At 44.8% G+C, this 27,816-nt stretch overlaps 2 protein-coding genes, 2 long non-coding RNA genes and 1 pseudogene across 4 annotated transcripts; all 5 read left to right on the forward strand.

Moving 5' to 3' along the window:
• Positions 1-3,427: 3,427 nt before the first annotated feature.
• On the forward strand, positions 3,428-8,771 carry LOC146755803 (obscurin-like; annotated as a pseudogene).
• A 635-nt stretch (positions 8,772-9,406) lies between these two features.
• LOC146755804 (uncharacterized) lies at positions 9,407-13,133 on the forward strand. The gene is made up of 3 exons (XR_014937930.1): positions 9,407-9,543; positions 11,976-12,242; positions 12,866-13,133. It is a non-coding gene; the product is annotated as an uncharacterized LOC146755804 (long non-coding RNA).
• A 4,436-nt stretch (positions 13,134-17,569) lies between these two features.
• On the forward strand, positions 17,570-21,665 carry LOC146755805 (obscurin-like). The gene is made up of 3 exons (XM_085525245.1): positions 17,570-17,797; positions 18,427-18,693; positions 21,502-21,665. The coding sequence occupies exons 1-3, from the start codon at positions 17,719-17,721 to the stop codon at positions 21,663-21,665; spliced, it is 510 nt and encodes a 169-aa protein (XP_085381371.1). The 5' UTR covers positions 17,570-17,718.
• Positions 21,666-22,097: 432 nt separating this feature from the next.
• On the forward strand, positions 22,098-23,121 carry LOC146755806 (uncharacterized). Its single transcript, XR_014937932.1, has 3 exons — positions 22,098-22,412; positions 22,785-22,853; positions 22,981-23,121. It is a non-coding gene; the product is annotated as an uncharacterized LOC146755806 (long non-coding RNA).
• A 1,454-nt stretch (positions 23,122-24,575) lies between these two features.
• LOC146755807 (rho GTPase-activating protein 32-like) lies at positions 24,576-25,522 on the forward strand. Its single transcript, XM_085525246.1, has 2 exons — positions 24,576-24,753; positions 25,073-25,522. The coding sequence occupies exons 1-2, from the start codon at positions 24,576-24,578 to the stop codon at positions 25,501-25,503; spliced, it is 609 nt and encodes a 202-aa protein (XP_085381372.1). The 3' UTR covers positions 25,504-25,522.
• Positions 25,523-27,816: the final 2,294 nt, after the last annotated feature.

Consider the following 27,816-nt stretch of genomic DNA (forward strand, 5'->3'; position numbering starts at 1 on the left):
CCCTCTGACCATCACAGTGGCCCTCCTCTGGACCCACCCCAACAGCTCCACATCCTTCCCAGGCCTGGACACAGTGCTGCAAATAGGGCCTCACAAGAGCTGAGCAGGAGGGGACAATCACCTCCCTCTCCTGCTGGCCACCCCTTTTTCAGTGCAGCCCAGAACACGCATGGATCTATCTTTTTCATACGGATATTCCCATAGATGTACATATATATACCACACCTACACACCCACAATCTGCTACAACTCCATAGAATTATCAAGGTTGGAAAAGACCTATAAGATCATCCAGTCCAACCATCACCAATACTTCCCAGTTAAATCATAGCCCTCAACACAACATCCAAACTTTTCTTGAACTTCCCAGGGTCGGTGACTCTACATGAGAGAAAAGGGCACACAGATAAGGGATTCTGCATTTGCTATTAGCAGGGGTGGGATGAGACCGAGCACTGCCCCAGCTCCTGGGATAGCGCAGAAGGGCTGAGACCTTCCAGCTGCTTCCACCCAGGGTCACACAGCAAAGCCGACCCTGCAGGAGTCTGCATCATTCTTTGCATGGCATTGCTAAGAGGAAGATCCCCCCCCCTACCCTTGGCTCCACACTCCAGCTGCTGTCTGCCATCTGTAAAGCCACCACAGCTCTCCTACTGGAGTTCCCATCTGCACAGTGACAGCTTGGTTTCTTCTTACTGTCCAAACAGCCACAGCCTCAGTGCTTCTCAAATCTCCCCTTTTCAGCTGATTTCCTCTTTCTAGTGGCTGGGCAATTCCTCCCTCTCACAGTCATCCCTCTGCCCCACTCTATGCCCACAGACCCACAGAGGGCACACAGAGCCAGCCCTGTCCCAGCAGCTGCTGCTTCACATCTGACAGTCTCAGGAGCTGAGATCCAGGCCGAGACAGCACTGCCCAGACATGGTTTGTAGGACGTTTGTGAGAGGAAATAGGGAGGTTTGTGATTAAACCTGCCCCCTAAGGAGGAAGGCAATGCTGCCTGCAGCCCCAGCAGGCATTAGAAAACATTCCCTAGAGTCCCCATAAACTCCCTTTACAGCCCCTGCACAGCTCTATATAACAGTCTTACAGAACTACCTCTAGTAGAAGCAATCTCCACACAGAGATCCTTTCCCAGTGGCACTCAGCCCTTCAGTGGGGTCTAAGAGAGCTGCAGCCAGATTCAAACACAACTGCTCACACAGCTCAGCTGCCTTCACCTGTGCTCCTGACGCTGACACATTGCAGCCCCACATCCCCCTCTGCCCCCCCCACAGCCCCACACCCCCCTGTCCTCCCCGCACTCCCCATCAGCCCATCCCACCTCAGTGCTGCCTCTGTCTCTTCTCTCCTCTCCCCGTCCCAGCGTCGGCCTCCCCCGGCCTCCCATTGGGCAGCTGCAGCTCCGCCGGCTCCGATTGGCTGAGCCGCAGTGCGCGGGAGTGGCTGTTGTGGGGGGGGCAGAGGGGGATGTGGGGCTGCAGTGTGTCAGCGTCAGGAGCACAGGTGAAGGCAGCTGAGCTGTGTGAGCAGTTGTGTTTGAGTCTGGCTGCAGCTCTCTTAGACCCCACTGAAGGGCTGAGTGCTACTGGGAAAGGATCTCTGTGTGGAGATTGCTTCTACTAGAGGTAGTTCTATCAGACTGTTCTATAGAGCTGTGCAGGGGCTGTAAAGGGAGTTGAGGGGGAATCTAGGGGGCATATGGGGCTGTGGTGGGCCATAGGAGGACTAGGGGCTCTAGGGGGCTCTGAGGGTGTGTAGGGGTTGTGGGGAGCTATTGGAGGATATGGGCAGGTATGGGGCTTGAAGGGGTGGTGTATGGAGAGATAGAGGGTTGTGGGGGCCTTAGGGTGATATGGGGCTACTGGGGGCTGTCGGGGGCAAATATGGGGAGGAATATGGAGTTGTAACAGATTGTGGGGGTGTAGGTGTGGTATATATATATCTATATATATAGATCTGTCATTGTCTTCATTCGAAGAAATCTGAAAATAAAGAGTCCCAGCTGATAGTAAAGACTACCCAGAGGGATGGGATGACCATATGGACTGTAATGAGGATGCATTAGAATGTGTGATAAACACTGTAAAGCAGTGTTGCTCCGGGAAATGGCCCAATACGACACAGAAGCAGCTTTAAATATCTTCCAGTCACAAGCTGTTCATATCTAATGTCTGTTTTACCCAATGTTTTCCAGTTCCAGAAGCAGAGGATGCCTTTATCAACAAGCAGAAGGTGCAGAAGGAGGTGAAGGCTGCACCAACAGAAAATGCCACTCTGAGCTGTGAGGTGGCCCAGGAGAAGATGGAGGTGAAGTGGTACAAGGAGGGGAAACTGATCACCTGGAGCAAGATGTTCAAGGTGGAGTCAGAGGGCAAACAGCGTCGGCTGGTGCTGAGCCAGGTGGAGAAGAAAGATGCAGGGGAGTACAGCTGCGAGGCTGCTGGCCAGAAACTCACCTTCAAGATTCATGTCACAGGTAAGACAGGTGTTGTCTGAAATACAGCAGAGAACAGTAAAGTAAAATCTAGTTTCTATTATACAGTGATCCAGTTGCAGTAGTCTGTGCTGAGGATTTTTCCCTATACTTGATTGCCTGGGTTTGTAGAAAGTATTTGGTTTTAGTATGGCACAACGACCTGTTTCAGTCTGTCTGTAGAATAATAATTACTGATATATGTACAATGGAAGCAGTATTCAAGACATTATTCAAATCTCTCCTGTGCCTGAGATCCCAAACTGTAATTCCTGTTCACCGAAACATTTGACTAAGCTAAGTATGTGCAGTGAGGCTGGAGTGCATGTTGTACGTGCAGCCTTTCATGGCAGGAGAAGCAGGAACTTCTCCTAGTAGTACACTGCCTTTTTACTATGCCTTTATGTTGGAGGCTGCATCTGGATAGGTGAGTCTGCTACTCCCAGTAAGAGACCTGGTAGAGCTGACTATTCCCAGAGCTCAAAGTAAAATAGATATCTGGAAATCACACACAAAGAACAAAGGACTGCGTTGGTGAGCATATTTCCTTTGTGCCTTTGACAGTCACAGTTGTGGCAATGGTAGAGGCCATGAGGAGTCTGTTCAGGAAGCCAGGAGTACTGTTCTGGGTCATGAAAAGGCAGCCAGTGGTTTGACTATCACATGTTTATGTGTTTTGATGTTTCACAGTGGGTTTTAAGTAAAAGGAACTCAGGTTTTGGTTGCCTGCAGGACAGATGTTCTTTTGGGTTCAATATGTTTGCATAGTGACTTGCAACCATGGGACTGGTGTTCAAGGACCCTCTTGGTTCCTTCAGTTCCTAGGTTCTTTCTTGCCTAGATTTGACACTTAGTTTCAACAGAAGAGCTGATATTCTCTAGTGAAGGCTATTAGTTTGGGCACAAGTGGTAACCTAAACCTGTTCCAACCGGTATATAAAGACCTGCAAGATGCTCACATGTCAGTCCCTCAGTCAATACTTTTTCTTTTCTTCCCTCAGAGCCAAAACCTGTGTTTATAAACCAGGAGCAGGTGCAGAAAGAGGTGAGTGCTGCCCTGACAGCAAGTGCCTCCTTCAGCTGTGAAGTAGCACTGGATCCAAGCGAAGTAAAATGGTACAAGGATGAAAGACTGCTTGCCTCCTCCAGAAAGTTCAGAATGGAATCTGTGGGCAAAACACGGCATCTGGTTGTGGAGCAGCTGGAGAAGAAAGATGCTGGAGAATACATCTGCGAGGCTGCTGGCCAGAAGATGACCTTCAAGTTGGAAACAACTGGTGAGCATTCGCTTTGGGAGCACTAAGCAGCTGTTTATGTGGCTTAGAGGAAGAGGAAGTGAGCCATGCCAAAGGGAAGGTGGTGTGGTGCAGGAATGCAGTTGAGATCAAACCCAGCAAACGTTTCCAGATTGATGAGGAAGGGGTCAGAAGAACTCTGGCAATAAGAGGGATCCAGGCTGAGGACGAGGGAGAGTACTTCTGTGAGTCCAGAGATGACAAGAGCAGCATTAGCATCACCCCCAAAGGTATGTCTCTGGAAATGAAGGCTGGCAGTGTGGAAGGATCCTTGGCTTCCCTCATCAGCCATTACAACACTGCAAAGCTGAGTTCATTTGTGTGTTTATGCTGTTCTCTGTGTTAAGAGCCAAGTACAAAATTTCTTTCTCTCAAAATAACTGTGGAACAACTGCTTCTGAAGAGCACAGCAGTTAAGTGGGCAAATCAGCCTTCAAGGCTGGAATTAAGCATCCCAAATGTAAGATGGGATTTTTTTTACCCCTTCTTTGCCTCTTTTCTTCTTGCATCTTTGTAGATGCAAGGAGGATCTCCTCTACAGACAGGGGATGTGAGTGTGAGTTATGGTGATCACTTCCTGCGAGTCATAAAATCTGATGCTTCCAATAAAATCATTGACTCTGTTGGCTCTTTGAAGGTGCTCAAACATAAACGAGCTCATACACTTAGGGACACATCTTTTATGTGCTCCTAAGTGGTTTCTTCTTCTCCATCAGCTCCCAGGGTGGTGAAATTTGTTACGAGCCTCAACCACGTGGCTTCTGAAGAAGGCAAAGAGGCTGTGTTCAAGTGCACTGTTTCTCCCAGTGATGCTGTGGTCACCTGGTTCAGGAATGGTGTCAAGATTGAAGCCAGTAAGAAACTCGTGATCTCACAGAAGGACACCAACCACAGCCTCACCATCACCGATCTGACACTGGAAGATGCAGCTGAAATCTCTGCCAGTGCTGAGGGCGTAGAAAGCACAGCCAATCTCAGAGTCCGAGGTAAGGGGCTGTAATGCCCCATTGATAGGCTGTCACTGGTGCTGTGGTTTGTGGGTTTCATACTGCCTTTCCTCTGGTTATGGTGACGATATGGAATTTTGCTTCCTTAAGTAGGGTTCCCCTGAATGCACTGGCACTGGAACCACCATTTAAATTCTTTATAAAAAAACTGTTTTGTGGATTCTCTGTGTTCTTACTGTTATTTCTTCACATTGATCAGAGGCCTCAGTCTCATTCAAGAAGAAACTGGAGCCTAAAACTGTTGAAGAGAGAGAGACACAGTGACCCTGGAGGTAGAGCTGAGCAAGCCTGCAGAAGTCAAGTGGATGAGGAACAGCATTGTATTGAAGGCCAGTGAAAAAACAGAGATCAAAGCTGAGGGAACAAAGCATATCTTGATAGTTAAGGACATCTCCTTTGCAGACAGGGGCTTTTACTGCTGCAAGAGTCCTGACGACAAGAGGCAAGCCAAGATCAATGTGGAAAGTAAGTGGAATGATTGCAAGGTCTGTAAAGACACTGGATGTGATTTGAACTTGGATTCAGGTCTTCTCTATTATCACAGTGGCTACTGCTAGCCCTACATGCCATGGGGGCAGGGAGACACAGCCCTGGGCTTGGACACCATTGTAATGCTTGAAATAAGGTGAAAGAGAGGGCGGTCTTCCCAGCAGCCCTCAGCCATGTCATTGACATAAGCTCTTAGCTGATTCTCCTCTGGAATTTCTCACTCTGCTGCAGTCTGTTTTTCTTCATCTGTAAGGCTATTAGCAACCTATTCCCTGCTTATCCATCTGTTCTTCTCTACAAAGCATGTCTTTCAAAGCATCTCTTTATAAGCAGTCAGAGTTAAATGAAAAAATAAAAATAAAAACACAACAGTGCATCTATCTATGGATGCTTTCCTTTCAAGTAAGCTAACGGTGTCTCAGCTGTAGCCCTGTACTTCTGTCCTATTTCCTGCATCCTTTTGTCATGTTTGCTACGGAATGGACAAGGACAGAATTGAAGGTCTATCTGATTTTTGTCTACAAAGCCCCTGCCACCAATTGCTGCTGTGTAGGTCATCAACAGGTACTGAAAGGCTTGATAGCAGGCTTTGAGTACATAAAAGGCTCTTAGAAAGTGGAAGCAAACAATCTGTTCTCTGTGCAGAAATAATGGACTTCATTGCAATAACAAAGATGCAAGTTCTACAACAAAAAAGCTTTTTAATGGTTGGATGAGTGGATAAGTCATTTGGAGGGGCTTTGAAGCCTTCACTGTGGGTTTCAGGAAAGGTTAGTGAAATATCTGGGGCACAAAGAGCTGAGCATGTCCTGGAGCAATGGAGAAGGGCTGGATGATTTTTGCGGGTATTTTCAGCCGTAGAATTTTGTGTTCTGGTGGTGTCAGTACATTCTGTCGTACAACATGGACGGGTTGGTTTGTTGCATTGGTTCAGACTTTTGTACTAGGAGCTCAGCAGTGGTTAAAGCTCACACTTCTGCAAAGTAAACAAGCTCCTGCAATTCGTCTCTACTCTGTTTTAGCTGTGGATTAGCTTGACAGTTCCCTTCCATAAGCTTTATGGTTCCCTTCTGTAAGTCTACTTACACAGACTGAGTTGCTTAACTTGAAGTCTTGCTCCAGGATTTTGAGCATATTATTAGCAAAAATATCACAAATAATTTCACCAACAATTCTCCCCACCTATATGTAGCTTTCCTTTTTTTCACTGGCAGGTTTTACACTGGCAGATAGGGTGGGCATGTAGAAACAACCTCACCTTAATTCTCACGAAGCTCTGATTTCTCTGACTGGCCTTTGTTTTGTGATTCTGCATGCATGCCCTGTAGCTAAAGCCTGGATGTCTTCCCCAACACCTTCAGTCTCCCATCCTTACTTCAGTTACTCCATTGCAAATCTCTCTGCTAGTCCAAGAGAGTTTTTATTTTACCCCTGACCTTTAACTGAGTTAGTTCCATTAAGTGGCTGAAGCCCTAAGTGATCCAAGGTGAAGCATGATCCAAACTGGAATTTAGCTAATTGTAGTAGGGAATCCAAGCCTTAATGAGACGAGTTATTTAAAATATGTGTCCTCCATCTAAAACAGCATTGAACTCTTGCCCTGGTTTATGATAGAAGTGAGAGTTTAACAGCAGAAGTCTGAAGTTATGCTCCATATTTCTCATCACTCAAGAGAATATTTGAATATATTAATTTCTTTGGCTGTGTTAGAGCTCATAATGAGGTAAGCTGATGTTCTTTAAATGCTCGGAGTCTAGCAATGTGGGGAAGTGGACTGCTATTTGCTGTTGAGCTTTAGGCTAAGAAGCCTGATATTAGAGAACCGTGGACTTCCCCTTTCACTTCCCCTCTCCTCTCCTTCTTCCTGGACTGATCCCTCATGGTTTAAGAATGATTTCAGAGCAAGGTAAATGAGGAATAGCCATGTGAAAACCTGTTGTTTTATTGCACTATAAAAGACACTTATTCAAAAGACAAGTGTGTGTTCCAAGCTTAAGTTTGCAGGAGATCCTAGAAACAACTCAGATGCTCAAACCTGTAGTCTGGCTGAATATTTTATTGTCAGTTCTGGTCAGGAGGAGATGCTTGAGTAAGACAAATAAAAGGTCATGGGTAAGTTGGTCCTTCTTGTGATATACTTCTAGGCTTTCATCAGGGAAAAGCTTAATTAGTCCAAATAATTATAGGAGAAACCACACCAAGAACATGAGAGTGAAATTTCAAATGACGTGAAGGTAAATTTTACCTCGTTCTGCCATTCCCCAAATGTTTGTTTCCTTATGACAAGAAGAACTTTGCAAAAGTAATTTTTTTTTCAGTCTTGTGTGCAACACAAAAAGGGGTAAAATCTAGGAGGCCACCTGAAATCTTTTTTCCATCTGGAAGGATCGATTTAAGAGCACCCATGGACCTGGTTATGAACAAGATTTCTTCTTTGCAAAGGCTGTTGCTTAATTGGCAGATAGTGTACCTGGGAGAGGAAGAGGGAAGTAACTTGTTTTGGAAGTCCTGATGCTATTCAAGCATTCAAGGCCAGGCTGGATGGGGCTTTGTGCAATCTGGTGTAGAGGGAAGCATCCCTGCCTACAGCAGGGGGTTTGGAACTGGATGATCTCAAAGGTCCCTTCCAACCTAAACCTTTCTCTGATTCCTTTGATGATTCTATTTCTCAGATGCTGGTGTGAAATCTCCAACCTCTCCCCATTGTCTTTCAGTGCGGCAGATGAAGCTGGTGAAAGGTCTGCAGCCCCTGGAATTCCCTGAGAAGGGAACTGTCACCTTTTCGGTGGAGGTGTCCCATGAGGATGTGGAAGGGACTTGGCAGAAGGACGGCGTGCGGCTGAAGCCTGCACCAAATATCACGATGGGTGTCCAGGGGAAGAAACATTCCTTGACACTTTCTTCTGTGACCCTTGAAGATGCAGGACTCATTTCCTTTAAAGCAGAAGGCATTAATTCATCGGGGAGGCTCACTGTGACAGGTATTGGTTGGTGCAAGGTGTGATTATCTGCTCCTGTCCCAGATGACTTGAACAGCAGAACCAGCTTTCCTTCCAGCTGCAAAGAATGTTATGCACTGGGCCATTGCCACCAGAGTATCCCTCAGATATCAAGAGGATTGTTGTAACATGATTGTCCCTAGCACAAGTAATGATAATGTGCTCAAAACAATAGGTTTTTTTGTTGTTAATGACATGTTCTAGTAAGCATGGAGAGTAGGCACTGCCTTTCATTATTCCTTATGCCAGATGCTCCTAGAGACCTAATTCCCAACTAAATCCACATCCTTCTTTCTCCTTCTCAGAACTGCCTGTGAAAATCAGCAAACCATTGGCAGACATTAGCATCACTCAGAAGGACAAGGTCACATTTGAGTGTGAGCTGTCCAGGCCCAAGGTAGACGTCAAGTGGTTCAAGGTATGGCATGTAATGGTATTTTCCTTTCTGACTTCTCTGGAAATGAATGAGAGCCTTTAATTTCACTTCCAAGGGATGCAAGTCTGAGCTTTTGCTTGATAGCTTTTGCACTGCTCACTTTTCTTTATGCTCTTTTACTTGCCCAGATCAGCCCTCTTTGATATTATGTCCTGAGTTCATTTATCAAGTTGAAATGGAAGTTTGTTTTGGGTTTCATGTGAACTCCTGAGGTCTTGCTGCACAAAATATTGTTGGTTGGAGCACAGTCTTGAGCTTCAACTCTAACACAGAAATTCTCAGCCAGGATTTTGTAGCCTTGTTGTGAACTGGGTTTTTGGGGTGAAATCTCAGTTTTCTTTGCACCTGACAGTGTGAGAATTTGCTCTGGCACTTTGTGTACCTCCCCGGTGCTCAGCTGTTCCTTCCCTTACTTGGGGATAATGTCATTTATTCAAGGTGCAAACGAGCTTGTTAACAGTCCTCCGCAGTGCTTTAAGCTGTCATAGGTCAGCCAGAATTTCTGCATGTTCTATAGCCATTCCTACATGTTGAAAACACTGCACTGTGCTTAAGCTTCAACATATGTTCCAGTAAGCACAGTTCCATTAATTCTAGGGGAGTGGGTGAATTAAGCATAGATCTGAAGGCTCCCTTTGCTCAGTGCAGAGATGGAAGGACTCATGGAGATCTGACTTGATATTTTCCCTTGTAGGATTGGAAGGAGCTCCATCAAAGTAAAAAAGTGGGCATTACTTCCCAGGGAAATAAGAGAAGTCTCATTTTTCACAAGTGTGAATATGAAGATCAGGGAACATGCACGTGCCAAGCAGCTGAAGACAAGACATCAGCTACCCTAAAGGTTCGTGGTATGTTTACCTGAATGAGCAAATAAACTGTGTTTTGCACCACAGGAAAAAATGCTTCCTGGGCAGTTTGAGCATTTCTTCGTTAGTCCTTTTGGATACCTTTCTCTTTCTTCTTTATGCTCAAGACAGATTTTCCCTCCTTGTGTTGCACTGGTTAAACCCCAGTTTGTAGCTCATCACCAGGCTCTGAAGCATCAGACTGGTTACTGAACACACGGGTGCCCTGGTAAATGCCACCTGCCAAAGGGACTTCTGAAAGGATGCTTTTTTCTGATTTCCTACTAGATGCTGTCCTCATGTGGCCACTTGGGTTCAGTGTTAGCATGAACATGAACATGTGTCCTGTCCCATGACTTTGGTGAACTCTCATTTTCTCTCTCAGTCTGCAACCAGGTTGCGTTGCAGTTTCAGTACTGGCTGTTTTATGCAGCCATTCCATTTGTTCTGGTTTAGGTTCTTTTTTTTTTTTTTTTTCTTTTCTTTTTTCAGGCATCATTTCTATACAGTAGACAAAGCCAGCTTATTACATTTGATTTACAGTTTTTAGCTTTTGCTGGTAAGCATTTCAGCTCTCAGGCAGTTTTACCAACAGCTTTGAAGAGCTGAAATGAACCAGCCTGGACACGATGGTCTGTTTTTGTTGGTGTAATGAATTTATGAAGTTAAACTGATTGACCCCATAAGGTTTTACAGTGTATGACTCACGTCTGGCAGAGTTATCACAGCAATGAGTTTATATACTTAGCATTTCAGGAGGCAAATGGTTGGGGATACTCTTTCATTTGCTTGCGTCTCAGAGTGAATCACTAGTATGTGAACCATCCTTCATCTCCTTTGTATTGCTTTTGTGTGTGTCTGTGTGTGGTTTCCCCTGTGAATTTCATTCTTTCCAGTTATATGGAAGTTCTCTTTTGAGCAGTGAAATTAGATGTTCCATCATCAGTCATAATGGTAAAGCTGAGTTGCCACGTTATCTGTGTCCTTTCTGTCTGGCGTCTTAATAACTGCTGCCCCACCACAATATCTGTCTAATACTTCAGCTCCATGGATGCCTCCTTGTGCAAACTGAGAGCCTGTATTTGGTGTGCATAGATCTGGGCTTACATCTGTGCTGGTAAATGCACTAGTGCATGGGCTAAGCAGTCCTGCCTCCTGTGCTGTGGGCATTGAGATGGGGCTCCTACAAGCTGCCCATTGCAAGATATTTAGAAACTAATTGCTGCGGAGGTTTCCATCCTCTTTTCAGACTAACTAAAATTTGGTTAGTGGGATCAAAACAGAAGGGGCAGGGAGGGAGAGCTGACCAAGGACTACTGATGGAACAACTATGAATCCTTGGTTCCTCAGGATTCCCTGCATCAGCAGTTGGCAACAGGAGTAAGGGGGCTCAGGAGGACACTGTAGAGTAGTGTGAAAAATGAGCGAAGGGAGTTACTAATTGATGCCTCTTGGAAAGCAGTCCAAGAGTAGTCCTCTTCATAAACTCTCCCCTTGTGTGTGGTTTTATCTTTATGAGGTGTTCATAACGAGTGATGTGTAGATCTCCCTTATCTCATAATGTCTTTGCCTGCCTGCAGTGAATATGCAGGATACAGGATCATATACGAGCTTCTTTGAATTACTGCTCATGTCAGGAGATAAAATCTGCCTATTCTTTGAACTAACACTGGCGAGGGTTAGTTATTCTGGCTACCAAGAGAATGACACAGCAGACTAAACTTTTTCTTTTCCTTCTTTGTCAAATGCCTTTTCATCCAACGACGTGTCCCATAGAAATTCAGAGCAGTGTTGGCTGAGGGAAGTGGAAATATTTATCTCCTGCGTGTATCTGCCACCCTATTTAGACATGTCCCTCGTGGCAGAGCACAGAGATTGGAGGAGTTGTATTAGGCACAGGAAAAGAGCACAGGGTTGTTTTTTTTTAATATATACAATGTTAAGGTATATATATGATGTTAAGTGTGATGAAGAAAAGGGAGACATTTGAGTTAGCACACTACTCAAGAGTTCAGTCCCCAGCTTTGCCACTTCACTGCTGTACAGTGCTGAGAAAATTACTCCTTACCTCTGAAATTTAGCCATCCAAGTGGTAAAATAGGGATAACAGGTCTTCTTTTAATTAGCTCTTTATTTGCTGTGCGTTAGATCAAGTGCTTAACAAAGCGTCACCATCTAAGTAATCATTCATAGAAGAACTATCACTACTGAGTTAGCCTCTCTCACAGAAACTGTGCTGATCATTATATATATATATAACATATATATATATATAAAATATATTGATCAATATATATATAGATAATATACATATGTATATATATAATGTGTATATATACGTATGTATATATATAATGTGTGTATATACATACATACATACATACATACATACACACATATATTTGTTTGTTTGTTTTCCTCTTTTTAGAGCTGCCTGAGAGAACTGTGAAGCCTCTGCAAGATAAGATTGCACTTGAAAAGCATCGGGGATTCCTGGAGTGCCAGGTGTCTCGTGCCCATGCTAAAGTGAAGTGGTACAAAAAGGATCTTGAAATTCATCCCAGTGACAAATATGAAATTTTGAGCGATGGCGTGTATCAGAAACTCATCATCAACGATGCGAATTATGAAGATGAGGATACATACACTTGTGATGTTTTTGATGATAAAAGCAGTGCTCATTTCTTTGTTGAAGGTAAAAATAGTAATAATAATAAAATAAAATAAAGGCAGTGGAATGCAGATAGATTTATACAAAAGCCATTCTCGCTTACTTTGAAAACAAAATGCAAATTAAATGAATATTTAAATTCAGAGGGTTTTTTGTTTTCCCAAAGTCCACCGATATTTTTCTTGTTACAATTATAAGGGCAAGAACATCCTGGAAAATGAATTTATCCTAAGTAGAGCCATTACATTTGAGCTACAGGGACCTTTACTAGGAGAAAACTTGTTGTTCAGAGCTAAGTTGCTGTATTTAACCAAAGTAATTATCAATGTCCGTGTTTCATTGAACCTCTATTCCACTTCGTAATGCGAGGAGTTTGATATCGGGATGGGAAGGTCATGGTTTGATTTGGATGTTGGACTGGGAATCAGAAGATCTGGGCTCTCTTCAGGTTGTCAGTCTTATTGTCTGACTTCATAACAACATTCCTTTGTTTCTACTATTTTTTTAATGATGTTTTAAGGCATTTTGAGCTGATAGGTGTAGTGTTCATGTGCAGTAATGCTGACGTGAGTAAGTAGGGTGATAATGTAAGGGTTTTTTACATTCCTTCTAAATCTCTGCTTTCTCTTGTTCCATCTTTCTTAAAGAGCAATCCATTAATCTACTAAAGGAGCTGTGTGATGAGGATGTGACTGAGCCTGAAGAAGCCAAATTTGAATGCGAGATATCCATTCCTTCTGTGAAACTTCCCAAGTGGTATCTACGTGGGGAAGTCTTACAGGCTGGCATAACCTTTATTATGCAGCAAGAAGGCACCATCCACCAGCTGACCATACCGAAAATACCACTGATATGACAGGCACCATTCAGTTCTCAATTGGCAAATCCAAATCCACAGCCAATCTGCTCGTCAGAGGTAACATATCCTGGCTTGGTTTACATCATGAAGATGAAGAATTAATTAACGTACAGTCTTCCTTCACTGGGGTCGTTGAAATATTGTGTGTGTGTCTGGAGGGTCTGCTCCATTTCCAGTTCAAAGTCGTTGGACACTAAATGAGACAGCTGCATCTCAGTAAAATATGTGTTTGAATAGTTGTGATGTGCTTACTATTCAGATCTAAAGAGCTGTGGTTTTGTCCTTGGCTATTCCAAAGAAGTCAAATCAGGTGAAATTAATTGTATTTCTGAAGTAGACAAGCTAAGTTTGGTAGCACCTAAATTTGATGCAGTTTGTCATTGATTTCATCTGAAAGAAACTTCCAGGCTTTTTATCAGCTGTTTTCCCGTTGCAGCGTAAGAGTCTCCATTCACATCCTAAAGTACTTGTTATATTTTCAACTCACTCTTATTTGAATAAAAGCCTTAACTGGGAGCAGTTTAATAAGCACAGAACAAGAGCTGGACCTTGCATTTCGTAGATAATATACAGTATTACTTTATAGAAATGTAGTGAATGGCATTCCCTATAGGCAATTGTTTGTTTTATCTTTAGAGTGGTTCAAACAACCATTGTGAAGATGAAATTAATTGGGATGGAATACACACAAGAGACTTTCCTCTTCTTCCAATTGTCCTCATCCTTCCTTCTCTTCCACCCCTGCTTTGCAGATTACCATATACAAATCACCAGGAAGTTGGAGGACAAGACAGCTTTGGAACATCATTCTGTCATCCTGTCCTGTGACTTCAGGCCTTCTCAAAGGTTGTGAAATGTTTCAAGGGCCACACACCCATCGAGCCCTCTGAGAAATACAAGATCAAGAGGGATAAGCATTCAGCAGAGCTCAAGATTCTGATGCTGAAGCCCGATGATGCTGGTGTGTACAAGTGCAAGGCAGGAATTGCAGAGACTGAGGCCACGCTGACAGCTGAAGGTATGAGCAGGGAGGGTGGCCTCTTCCATGTCCTATTTCACCTCAGATTTCTCTTCTCTTGGTTGATTTCTGCCGTTCTCTCCTGCTAACTTTATAAATGTATAATCTTCACTGAGAAGATTACACAAAGATCATCTAGTCTAACCATTCTACCACATCCCAGTATGCGTTAGTAGTGTCACATACATAGTGACAGCGCTGCTTCTAGCCTCAAAATACGAAGAGATGTACTCTCCTGATGTAGCAGACTTTGTTTATATTACTGATAATACCTACAGCAGTGCTGATGTTAGAGAAATGGAGATCACGATTCTGAAAGAACTGAACTTTGATTTGGGATGGCCTCTTCCACTTCACTTCTTAAGAAGAGCATCAAAAGCTGGGGAGGCGGATGCTGAGCAACATACACTAGCAAAATACCTCATGGAACTGACGCTGATAGACTAGTGGTAACAGTTCACCTTGTTTCCCCACAGCCCGCAATGTAGAAGTAACGAAGCACCTGCAGGATGTGGAAATTGAAGAAGAGAGCTCTGCTGTCTTCTCCTGCGAGCTGTCCCATGATGACGAGGATGTGGAATGGTTCCTGAATGGCAACCTCCTTTACACCAACAATTACAATGAAATCAAGAACGCTGGCAATTGCTGCACACTGACAATGAAGCAGGTTAAGCCTGAGGATGCTGGCACAGTGACAGTGAAGTCAGACAAGGTGTCAGAAGGCGCGCGCCTGAAGGTGAGAGGTGGGTCTGATCACAGCCCTCCTGGATGCAAGAGATGCTAAGGAGCTCCAGTTCATTCTGTTGTGCAGCAGTCCTGCTTCTAAAGCTCACCTCTCTGGGGTGACAAGTCATCAGGGGCTTTCTTCCAGTGGAAGGTTCCATTGCAGCAGATATCAACGAAGGAGGATGGTTTTGGTGTCCTGCCAAAGCATTCCATTGCTTTTTATCATCGTTTTACTTAACACAAGGAGAGTTACAAGAGCAATTTCTTTTACTGCTTCAGTAACATGCAGTGTCAATTCTGTTGCCCCAAGGATTTATGACTGCAGGGAGAGATCATTCAGTGTGTGTTTTGCCTCTGGAATGACTAATGACCAGGCTGTGAGCAACCCGATCTAGCTGTGAGTGTCCCTGTTTATTGCAGGGGAGCTGGGCTAGATGGCCTTTAAGGGTCTCTTCCAATTCTAAGGATACTGTGATTCTAATCTGCTCTCCCCAGCAATTAAGCTCTTTTATTCTATGCGCTCAGAGTTTGAAGGATTTCCTCTTTCTCCTTTCCTTTGCATTTGGTGGATGTTTTTTCCCCAGTATAAACATTTGATGTGTGAAATAGAAGACAGATAAAAGGAGTCAATAAAAGAGGAAAATCAAAAGTGTTCAGCAGCTTATCCTCTTAATCCTGTGGCCTGCTGTATGAGCTCTGCTCCATGTGAGGGCAATGCCAGCTCTCCAGCTTTAGAAGAGCTGCATCCCAATAACTTCATATGATATCAGTCCCACCCACAGCAATGCAGGCTGTCCCTCCTGTTCCCTGTATTCTCCTACTGATTAGTTCAGAATTCCTTAAAGCGCATTCTGTCAAGAGACATGAAACCGCTTTAGGTTCTATATTGGTGTTGTCAGTACTGGTAAAGATTTATTGATCTCTCCTTAAAAAGCTGAAAGCAACTGGAAATGTCTCAACTTCTGTATCACGTTGTTCTGTTTTGGCTGTTTAATTGCAGTGAGGAAAAAGGACGGTGATGTGCTCACTTCTGGCAACAAGTATGAGCTGGTACAGTCTGGGAAGACCCTATGTCTCCTTCTGCATGACCTCGAGAAGCCAGATGCAGGTTTCTATACCTGTGATATTGGCACTGATGTTGCCAAGTCAAATGTCGGCGTTCAGGGTAAGTACTGTGGAAAGTAAAGGAGTGCTAAAAGCACATTCAGTGTGGTCACTATGTCTTACACCTATTCCCCCACGAGCCTTAATAGTTTCTACAATAGAAGTGTATTACTGCAATGTAGCGCAGTGATGTCTGGAAAATTCCCATTGCTTTTGATGTAAATGTATCTCCTTTTGCCATGAAAATCACCAAACATGTCAAGAATGTCCTGGAAATGTTTCCTTTCTAAACATCCCTAAAATGGAGAAATGGTTTGAACACCAGTAGGGGTAGGATGGTAACAAAAGAGCTAATAGAAACAGTTAATTTCTTGTCATAGGCAAAACCCTTTTTCTCACCCAGCTTCCTAGAGTTGTCCTCTCTGTTAGGTTTTTCCCTCTGTAGCTCATTGAATCTTCATTGTGCTCCATGGACTGAGCTGCTCTCCTTGTAGTTCTTCCAGAGCAAAGCCAAGAGATTCACATCTCTTTTTTTTATAGCTTTCTGGTAATTCTGAGTGGAGAATGTCTTAGAGAATACATCAGTGAGGAATGCAGCCATGTTCTGCAAATCCTGAGTTAAAACACCAGTCCTGCTACTCACGTCAGTCACAAATGCCTTTTCTCCATATAAACCTCATACTAACCTATCTCTTATCTTCCAGAGCTGAATATTGGCATTAGCAAACGGCTGAAAAACACTGAAATCCAGGAGGGAGAAGATTGTACTTTTGAATGCATTCTGTCCCATGAAAGCATTGATGAGTTCAACTGGACACTGAATGGAAGCAGAGTGGAAAGCGGTGGGCGATTTAAAGCTTCTAACGTGGGTTGGTAAGAGACTCTCCTTATCAAAAGTGTGACTCCTACTGACGCTGGGGAAGTCGTTTTTATTGCCCGTGGTCTAACCTCCAAAGCCTCTCTGTCTGTGAAAGGTAATGAGATGGGAGAGATTCTGGGGTCTGATTCCTTCAACTGTCTTCTGATAAGATTGTCATGAGAGCTAACTCATAATATGGTTAAAGTGAATAGCAACCTTCTACTTGAACCTTGAAGCACTGAGAATTTCTCTTAAAAATATGTAAAAGGAGGAACCATTTTACACAAATGTGAGAACTACCCAAAGCACTGGGGTAGTGTTGGAAATGGGCATCTCACTACAGCTTGTTCCATTAACAGTAAATCAGGAATGATCTGTTGAGGGAACTGTGGGAGCAAATATCCTCTAAGTATAAACTGAAGGGATGGCCTTCACATCATCTAGCTGTACAACAAATTCCTATCTAGAACATGTGCATCTGAGAGCATCATCCGAGGCTCCCAGTGTGATGAGTGGAGAGAAGAAAGAGGCAGTTTTCAGTCATGGTTCATCATCCTCAATGGGGTAGATTTAAGAGAGAATAAATGGTGCCTTGAATTCTATTGTCTGTACTTTGCAGATTACTGCTGGCTGTAGGATGGCCTCTGTTGCAAATGCCTCTCTAACTTATCTCCAGCATGTAGATGCGTGTATTTTGAGAGAGGCATCCTACCGTGTGTGTGTTACTTAAAAAGCATGTTTTCTTCCAGAAAAAGCTACTGAGGTTACAAAACAGCTGGAGGATACAACAGCAGCAGCAGGGCAGGACATCAGCCTAAGCTGTGAGCTGTCGAAACAGATGTGAACATCAGTTGGTACAAGGATGGCAAAGCAATCAGAAAAAGCCAGAAGTACGACTTGCAGCAGGAGGGAACTGGGGCCATTCTGATCATCCATGATTCTACTGCCAAGGACAGCAGGGAGTACACCTGTGAGACAGAGGACTCTGAAACAAAAGCCAGGGTTACTGCAAGGTGAGTTGAAAAGCACACTGGGGATGGCATGTAGAGAAGTCGAGGTAAATATCTGCAGCCTGTGGGTGATGTTTTTCTCTTCTGTTTCCTTGAGCAGGATCAATTCTTAGTTTTCAGAAAATATGATGGATTAAAATCTTTTCCTTAAAATAATCTGGAAACTGAATGATTCTCCAGTGTGATGTGGATCTGGGCAGCCTGGTCTGGTGGTTGGTGACCCCTTGGCAGGGGCTTTAAAACTAGATGATCTTTGAGGTCCTTTTCAACCCAGGCCATTCTATGATTCTGTGATCATTCTATGATTCTATGATCTTGGGTGTTAGTGAGCCAAGAAAATATGGCAATCTGAATTAGTCTATATTGAATATGTGTAATCTAAACTATATGCAGTTGATCAGATGAGATCCTACCAGCGCATGTATAATGGTATTAAACTTTCCAGATATCTTCTGGAATGATCAAGCCTATGTAAAGGGGTGGACTCTGTGGACTTCTTAGATTCTTTGCATCTCTATGTGATGTTCTAGAAGTGAGGGCAAAGGAGATTCAGGACACCTCTGTATGCTTGAGACTTGTTCGGGTAACAAATCCCTTTGTCCCACACCCTCATCCCCCTCTTTTCCTTCCAGAAAAACCTAATTACTTTATCAAGGAACTTTCAGATCTGAAAACTGAAGAAAGTGGAACTACAATTTTTTCATTTCAGTGCGAGAAATGCTCATACACCGTCATATGGAGGAAAGGCATTGCTGAGCTCAGGCCTGGCAGGAAATACGAGATGGCACAGAAAGGACGAGACCTGCAGCTGAGCATAAGAAATCTGGAGAAAAGTGACAGTGACGTGTACACCTGTGACATTGGTGATGCCCAGTCCAGAGCCAAGCTGGTTGTACAAGGTATGTGTGAGAGCCATATGACTGCGCATCCTGTTTCTCCACTCCCAAGACATTATCCTGGTAGAATTTGTACATTTATGGCAGGTCTTTGGGGCAGCAGCTGTCTGGCCTGAATAGCGGTTCACAAGCCATGCACAGAGCGAGCTGCATGGAAAGGGAAAGAACTACCAACTAGAGCAGTGCCATTGAGAACTTTATGTATCATTTAAAAACCAAAAATGCTGATGTACGGTGAGGCTGGTGACCCAGAAATCAGTGTGAACTTTCTATCTCTGACCTTTCTGAGTTAAAAATAGTTCTCTAAAGTTCTAGGCAAAAGTTCCCTGATGCAGCATTCTGGGTAGTTGTCACGGTTTAAACAAAAATTTACCTGTGTTCGTGACAGGGGGGCCACAGGCAAGCGAGGTGCTAGAAGGAGCTGAACCTCAGTCCCAGCTACTTCAGAAGCAGCCCGAACCCCCTCATACACGGCTAAGATCTCCTTCTCAGTTTAAGCATAGCGCTCCTCAGACCCTTTATATGCTCGACTCCGAAATCCCAGGGGTCGGCCTTGGGTCTCTCCTGAAGCTCTTTGCCACAAACTCCAAGTGGGACCTTTTTCTCCAGCAGCAGTGTAGATTATGTTTTTCACATCCTGTCCCGTCCGTACTGGCCCCAAGGCCACGGCATGGGCTATCTCTTGTTTTATCTGCTCAAAAGCCTGCTGCTGCTTAGGACCCCATGAGAAATTATTCTTCTTCCACGTTACCTGATAGAGGGGGCTCACTATGTGGCTGTAGTTTGGGACATGCATTCTCCAAAAGCCCACTACTCCCAGAAAAGATTGGGTCTCTGTCTTGTTGGTGGGCGGAGACATAGCAGTGATTTTGTCAGTCACATCTGCTGGGATGTGTCGATGCCCATCTTGCCGTTTTACACCTAAAAACTGGATTTCCTGGGCAGGCCCCTTCACCTTGCTGCGCTTAATGGCAAAACCAGCTTGCAAAAGAATTTGGATTATCTGTTTTCCTTTCTTGAAAACCTCTGCTGCTGTATGGCCCCACACGACAATATCATCAATATACTGCAAGTGTTCGGGAGCATTACCCTGTTCCAAGACAGCTTGGATCAACCAATGGAAATGGTTGGGCTGTGCTTCCACCCTTGAGGTAAACAGTTCCAGGTATACTGAACAACTCTCCAGGTAAAAGCAAACTGTGACCTACATTTTGCAGCCAATGGGATGGAAAAGTAGGCATTAGCAATGTCAATGATGGCAAACCACCTTGCTTCTTTTGACTCCAATTCATACTGGAGTTCTATCATGTCTGGTACAGTAGCACTCAATGGAGGTGTGAATTCATTCAGGCCACGGTAATCCAGCGTCAGCCTCCATTCTCCATTGGCTTTACGCACTGGCCATATGGGGCTGTTAAAAGGCGAGTGAGTTTTGCTAATCAATCCCTGATTCTCTAATTGGCGAATTAGCTTGTGAATGAGGAGCAATGAGTCCCTATTGGTGCGGAACTGCTGTCTTGTACCACTTTGGTGGCAATTGGTACCACTTGGTCTTTTACCTGGAGCAACCCCACAGCAGAAGGATCATCTGACAGACCAGGTAAAGTTGACAGCTGCTTAACACAGTTTGTGTTAACAGCAGCTATCCCAAAGGCCCATCGATAGCCCTTGGGATCCTTAAAATATCTCATCCTAAGGTCATCAATACCCAAAATACATGGAGCCTCTGGACCAGTCACAGTAGGGTGTTTTTGCCAGTTTTTACCATTGAGGCTTATTTCGGCCTCCAACATAGTCAATTCTTGGGAACCCCCAGTCACTCCATGGATATATATTGGTTGTGTCCCTTGGTGACTTGAGGGCATTAGGGTGCATTGTGCGCCAGTGTCCACCAAGGCTTTATATTTCTGTGGTTGAGATGTGCCAGGCCACCTAATCCACACAGCCCAGTATACTCTATTGTCCCTTTCCCCGCCCAGGCTGTAGTCAGGGCCCCTCTATTGGTTACCTCGATGGCTTGCAGCAACTGGAACTTGCCCCCTTTTGGGGCATGTAGCCCTGTCTTTCATGTCTCATGTCCAGTTCCACATGTTGTTTGAAGCACCATCTTAGAGGCAGCCTTTATTTCTCCAGCCCACCACTCTCTTGTACCACGAGAGCTCTCCTGCTTCTCGCTGTGATGTGAGACCAAATGGAAGGCCCTGCAGAAGTCTGGGTAGGTGATGTCAGTTGCTGTTCCTTTCCCCAACTGGTGCTGGGAAAAGCAGGGAATGGGACTGGGAGACATCCCGGCGGTGGGATCCTGCCTAAGCAGAACTGAATGGCTGTTCTGATCCATGTATTTTAACCTGAGTGAATCTGACACTAATGAGGGAGGTGAGGGACCTGTGGGAAGAAAATGTATGTGCCGCAGTTTGTGGTGCAAGGTGTTCTAGGAGCTGCTGGTAACAGTGCCCAGAAGTCTTCCTTTTTTGACGGGGAGAGGATTAACAACGTTATTTTAATGAATCTATTTCCTTTCTGTTCATCTTTCATACTACCTCTCAAAAAACTGTCTGTGGATTCTGTCATAGTTTTGTGCTGTTGCTGTCAATATTCTACATCATAACATCATGTGCAGTATGAATCATTAATTGAGGGTATAAATAGTGGAATCATGTACAAAGGAAAAAGGGTTAAAGAGAAAGTAAATTTTTGTGTGGATTCTATGCATTCTCAAGTAGTAGTTCTTGCTAAAGAGAATTCGTGTGCACTCTGTGCTTTCATCTGCACAAAGGATCTTGTAATCATCTCTGTCTGTGTTTCTTTTAGACCCAGAGATGGAGCAGAGAGGAACACAGACTTGGGTGAATCTTCATTCAGGAGCAGGGACACGTCATGCTCATCTGAGGTGTCTGGCTGACAGCAAGAGCAGAGAGGTAAGTTTCATAGGGTCGCGTGCCCATTTTATTTTATTTTTCATTCATGATGCATAGAGGCGTTCCCCAGACAAAGTGAGCATTTCTCAACTGGACTTTCTAGAAATGAGCTAGGCAGTGAAAATGGGTTTGAAGCATTCCTAAGAGCCCCGCAAGAGAATGCTGAGAGTTAATCTGGCACCCTCCTTTGGAAACGTCCGTTGTCTGTCAGCTCTTCAGCTGTGCCCTAACACCTCCCATTGCGCTGCCACACCAGGATAGAATTCCAAGCCCACACTGAGTCCTGGAATGTTGTGGTACCGTGTTGGAATCAGACGTGACCACGTGGTCTTGGCTCCCCGCCTTGTGGGGGGTCATGGTGGACCAGGCTGTTGGCCGTTGGTGATGTCATAAGCGTCTGGAATGAGGGGATGAGCGGTGCGTTCTGCGTTCCTTTGTGGGTGAGCTAGTGGTCGGAGTGGTTGCTTGATTTGTTGTTCTTGTGCGTTTAGTGTCGTTAGTGCCGTTAGTTAGTGCCGTTAGTTAGTGCCGTTAGTTAGTGTTGTTAGTTAGTGTTGTTAGTTAGTGTTGTTAGTGTTGTTAGTTAGTGCCTTTAGTTAGTGCCTTTAGTTAGTGCCTTTAGTTAGTGCCGTTAGTTAGTGCCTTTAGTTAGTGCTTTTAGTTAGTATTTTTAGTTAGTGCCGTTAGTTAGTGCCTTTAGTTAGTGCTTTTAGTTAGTATTTTTAGTTAGTGCCTTTAGTTAGTTCCTTTAGTTAGTGTCTTTATTGCCTTTTTCTTCTCACCGTCGTGCGCAGCAGCTTGTAGGTAAGCTGAGCTGGCGTGGGATGGATGGGTGGGCAGTGAGGTGTTGAGAACTGCTGGCTGTCGGAGCTCACAGCACCGTATTGCTTACTCTTGACCATCAGACATAATTTTCCCCTGGTACACACGTTCCAAAGGGGGTATCCGTAAAGTTGGCACCTGTCCCGTGCTTCTTCCATTGTCTTTGCTCAGTAGTGGAAGCATTGTAAAGTTGCTGGGCGGACAGGCATCACGTAGCCTGAGACTCAGCATGTCTTGCAGCAAGTGGATGGGACGGTTGTGCTGTGTGTGTTATTCCATGACTGTCTTAGCCCTGCTCACTGACCTGCTCTTTCTCTCTCCTCTCCTCACCCTCCGCCCACTGCCTCGGTGCAGCTTTTGCTCTCATTCCATCCGAGCAAAGCGACAACTGCTGCAGATAGCTTGAGGTGATCTCACTGCCAGGTACGTGCCATGATTTGTCCCCCCGCATGGTTTTGCCGCATGGTATGTGAATGTAGTTCTGAAGAAGTCTGTCCATACTGTGCTGTGTGAATAGAGAAAACAGAAGTGTGTTTCTGCTCTGTTCCAGCTCTTCACACTTGCTGTTATGGGTGCTGCGTGCAGTGAGATCAGCCGTGAGCCTGAGGTGGCGGCGACGGAGGTACAGTATGAAGCTCTGGCCGGTCTTTGTTCCCTGTGTTGAACCATTAGAAGGAGCTGCAGATGTACTCTCCTGCAGGAAAGAATGGGCCAAAAAGGGCCTGGCCACCTGTCTGTGCCAGTGCCATTGCTGATTAGTCTGGGTAGAGAGAGATGCATCTTTGCATGTCCTGGCAATGCACACCAGGAAGGGAAATAACTGTGATGAGAAGTGCAGCTCCTTCTGAAGTGCTCCTGATAAGGACGGAGCGCATTTGCTGCAGCTTTCTTTGCAGATGTGCTCCTCACCTTGAAATCCTCCTGATTTGTCCTCAGCTCCTGACCACGGCCTGTGCTCTGTTTTGCAGGCTGATAACATGCGGAAGCCGCAGCTGGTGCGTGCTATGTCATCTTTAAACGTACCAGCGATTGCGGCAGCCCATGTTATTAGGAGCCACGTCGCCCAGGGGCCGGATGAGCTCTCTCTGGAGGTAAGCAGTTCCAGGCGTTCCTTGTTGTTGTGCACAGAATTAGTATAGAGTGTGAACGCCTCGGGAATACTCTCATATTTTGTGTCGTAGAAGAAGGCTTTTCTTTTAGCTGTGCTGAAGCTGGGATTGATGTTTCAATCTTTTGCAGGTTGGAGACATCGTGTGCATTGTTGATATGCCACCAAAGGAGATGAGCCCCTGGTGGAGAGGCAAGCGTGGCTTTGAGGTAGGCACACATTTTTGACTAGAGAGCACAGCTTCAGTAGTGTCTAGAATCTCCGGTTGGAGCTGCTCTGCCTGCACAGGATGGCTTCTGGATGCAAACAGTTGCCCTGTGTCGGTGTCAGAGGACCTTTCCTTTGGCTCTGGGCTTGGGCTAATGTCCACCTGTCTTTTTGTTCTTATTACAGGTTGGTTTTTTCCCTGGTGAGTGCGTGGAACTCATCAGGGGAAAACTGCCCGAGTCCATCCTACATTCATTGCCAAAGCCAGGTGCGTATTTTACATTTGACAATGCGGGTTAGTAAAATGGGGTCTGAACATGGCTTTCAGGGGGTTCATTAATGCCCGAGTTGAGCAAGCTTAGAAAGAGAACTGCATTAAGCTCCTTGGGCACCTCCAGGGATGGGGAAAATCCGTTCTTGTGTGTCCTTGTTGGGAACATGCTTTCTGTTGTTACGTGTTCTGTTGAATGTGTTGCACTCGGCCTCGTCCAACCGAGCCAGGGCTGAAATGAACTTGTTTTTTTGTTTTGTTGCGCAGAGCCAAAGAAACGGGGCAAGTTCATCTCCTGCCTTCGTTCCCTGTTGAAGGCCTGCCCCAGGAGAGCGAAGCAGCCTGAGCCTCCAACATTCTCGGGATCCATGTCCCTGCTTGACATCGTTGAGAGGTATTTAGCCAACAGGACTTGAGGGCTGAGCTGTAGGAATGGAAGCATCCTTTGCTGTTTGAAACAGAGGGCTTTTCTAAGCTGTGTTTCAGCAGAAACCAGGCATTGACAGGAACAGGCAACTATTGGCAAGGGTTCGGTGCAGCTCTTCCCTCACCCTGCACCATGACTGACAGCATGCTCTGTTTTCTCTGCAGAATGAGTTCTCCCAATAAGAGGGCAGAGTCAGCAGCTTGCAGTTGGCGTTCCTGCTTCTGCCTGGGCAAACCATCCCCTGTGGCCAAACGCCAACTGCAGAGCAGTGCCAGGGAGCCCTCTGAAGCAGAAGTCTTGGTCCTGGCAGGTAAGCATGCAAATCCAGCTTTCAAAACACTGCTTGTCAGCAACACAGGTAGAATTCATGCTTTCAGTGGGCTTGTACATCCTTCTGGCATTCAAGCCTGTGCCTGACATCTTCAGTTGACCCCTGTCTTTCCCAAATGAGTCTCTTGTCAACACAAGAGCTGGACCTGCACGAGGATCACTTTCAAGGCAGTGACACTATTGCTAGAAGCCTATTTGCTTCTGCCCACCATCACTGCATAGCCAAATGTCAAGAACCTGTTTCATGATTCATCTTGTGAAACTTTGACACTAACTGCTGTGCGTCTACTCCTTCCTAGGTGACCCGAGCCCTTGTATATCTCCAAGACGCCGGGCATGTTACGATGCAGCTTCCTGTGATTCCATCAATGAAGAACTGTTACTAAGCACAGGATGCTGCAGTTCAGATGAAAGCCTTCCGTATAACATCAGTTATAAAGAGAAGAATGCCATCATCGTTGAAGCTCTCGTTCATCCCATACCTGCTGAAGCTGCTGACCTGAGCCTGCCAGACTCCTCAGGCACCAGCCTGAACCGAGTGCCTTTCGAGGACAGCCCAGCCCAAGCACAGCACGAGTGCCCCGACAGCAGCACAACCATGCAGGCTCAGGTCAGCATTACAGAGGAGAAGCCAAACATCTTGGAGGGGGAGGTAGAATCAGGCCAAGAGTCCCAGGCTCCGGGCAACAGCACGACTTCTGAGACACTCTCGTCAGACAACAGAGAATGAGTCCCATCTTTCCTCCAGACCTCACACCCCCTCCTTTTTCCTATTGAATAAAGGCACGCTCGTGCTCAATCAACGCCTTGACTGAATTCTGAGTTTTCATTCGCAGAGATTGGGATGAGTACAAGAAACAGCAAGACAGCTCAGCTTGCAACGCTCTGGCTGTGGGGTGCGTGCAGGGACACTGTAACCATACAGGGAAAGGCTTCCACTGCTTCCTCAAGCTGTAGTCCAGCCCTGCTACTGCTCTGTGGCACAAAGCCCTGAGGGATGTTCCATATTGTTAACCTAAGTGAAGCCAGCTTCATGCACTGTGTTTTGTTGTTGCTGGGTGAGAGGGGGATGCACGTTGGTGAGAAGATGAGCATTGCTGGATCTGCCACGAGTGTCCCTTCTGCCTCTAAGAATATGTCCTAAGTAGGATGTGAACACTGCTGGCACTTCCTCATTGCACGTGCTTGGAGGATCTTCAGTTCTTGCACATTCAGGATGTCTGTCAGTGACTACGAGGAAATTCTCAAGTGCTAGGAATTCCATGAAACAGTTGGAACGGGTAAGTGTCATCTTTGTACAGAAACAGCACGCCTAACAGTCTGTCTCACCACTCTAGAATTAATCTGAGAATAGATTAACAGCTCTTGTCAGTTCTCTAAGTCAGGTTTCATTTGTATAAATTTGAAATTCGTTTTTTAAACCAGTTGGAAATTGTAATATTATATTAGAGAAGAATTCACACTCAACTTTAAGCATCTGTGTTTTGATTTGTAGGTGGTTTTGCAAACGTAAATCTTATGCGGCATCTTCTTACTGGTGAAAAAGTTGCACTAAAAATCATGGAGAAAGTTACTGTAGGGGTAAGCCAAAAGGCATTTAAATATGAGAATATCTTCTGTTGGAGTTGTGGAGTTCTCAAGAACATGGGGGCAGGTGGGATGGTACATACGAATGCAGCCTACTGGTCCCATTGCCTTTTGAAAGATGCTGTAGAGCTGGAAAAAGTTTAACAGAGCACCACAAATCTTCTTCCTCGTTGTTCAGAGGGCAGAATTCTCTGGCTGTAAAATGGAGGAAGTTATTACGTTATTACATTACATTACATTACATTATTGTTATATTATTACAGCAACTTTACCAAAATGCCAATGAAAATGCTGAATGTTTTACTTTTCATTTTTCACAGCTCTGTTTCAGAATTTCTATGGGAGTGATGTCAGTCATTGCTGAGTTGATGTTGAATTGTGTACTGTCCCGTATGTGCTTGTTCTGTTCCACAGCAGTCAGATGTGGTACCTGGTATGTCACAGTAGTTAGCGATTTCATCGCTTGCTTTTATGGTCTCTTAAGGATGACTTGCCTCATGCTAAAACAGAAATTGATGCCATGAAGAACTGAAGTCATCAACGTGTTTGCCCATTGGATCACGTAAGAGAGACATCAAAGAAATACTTATAGTCATAGAGGTAAGAAATAGTTTCTGCTTTCTGTGCTGTCATTGTTACTTACCTTTCTCTGATACTCTCTAAATGCATTTTCAGATAACCTTATCTTACAGGGAAGCTGTTTGATTGCATTGATTCTAAGGACCACCTTTTGGAAGAGGAAGCTCCAGTCTTTTTTTGACATATTGTTTCAGCAATTGCTTATGTTCACAGTCAGGGTTATGCCCAGAGACCTCAAACCAGTGAGCCTGAACTGTAGTCAGTCTTCCATAAATAATAATGAATGTGTTTTTATTTTTCTGTTGGGAGAGAAAGTTACAGTACTCCACTCAATTCCAGTGGATTGCAGGAGAGATCTTAAGGCGGGAGAAGTAACACAAAGTAGAACTCATGGGTTGATTGAATTGATAGAATTATTTACTGAGATAAAGGATAATAGTTATGATGAATGCAAAAGCAATTGCTCACCACCTACCAATCAGTGTCCAGTTAGCCTCCTAGTAGTGGAAGAGATTGACATGAAGTTCTACCCCCTTCAAAACTCCTTCCACAATATGTCATATAGTATGGAATATCCTTTGGCCAGTTTAAGTCAGCTGTCCTAGTTCTGTTCCTTCTCACTTCCTTGGGCTCTCAGCTGAGATTGACTGTGGCTCTGTACAACGCTGCCTGGCAGCAACTGTAAGCATCACTGCACTATCTCCATTGTTTCTCTAGAATGAAAACGTAGTATTAAATCAGACACTGAAGAAAATAATTCAGTTCCAGCTGAAACTCAGAGAATAACTTGTGCTTAGGATTCTTTCCCTACAGGAAATGTTAGATAATTATTGCTATGTGGTACTGTGTTGTGTAGCTGAGCTGGATTTTGTTATCC

Source organism: Coturnix japonica, chromosome 30 (assembly GCF_054131305.1).
Source record: "Coturnix japonica strain WE chromosome 30, WE-NBRP24, whole genome shotgun sequence".
In the NCBI taxonomy this organism is placed as follows: Eukaryota; Metazoa; Chordata; class Aves; order Galliformes; family Phasianidae; genus Coturnix; species Coturnix japonica.

Bases quoted from the DNA above. Each gene is read 5' to 3' on its own strand.
- LOC146755805 (XM_085525245.1), top strand. From the start codon at position 17,719: ATGATTCTACTGCCAAGGACAGCAGGGAGTACACCTGTGAGACAGAGG. The intron at 17,798-18,426 runs GTGAGTTGAAAA...TTTTCCTTCCAG, and splicing joins AAAGCCAGGGTTACTGCAAG to AAAAACCTAATTACTTTATC. The intron at 18,694-21,501 runs GTATGTGTGAGA...TGTTTCTTTTAG, and splicing joins AGCCAAGCTGGTTGTACAAG to ACCCAGAGATGGAGCAGAGA.
- LOC146755807 (XM_085525246.1), top strand. From the start codon at position 24,576: ATGACTGACAGCATGCTCTGTTTTCTCTGCAGAATGAGTTCTCCCAAT. The intron at 24,754-25,072 runs GTAAGCATGCAA...ACTCCTTCCTAG, and splicing joins AGAAGTCTTGGTCCTGGCAG to GTGACCCGAGCCCTTGTATA.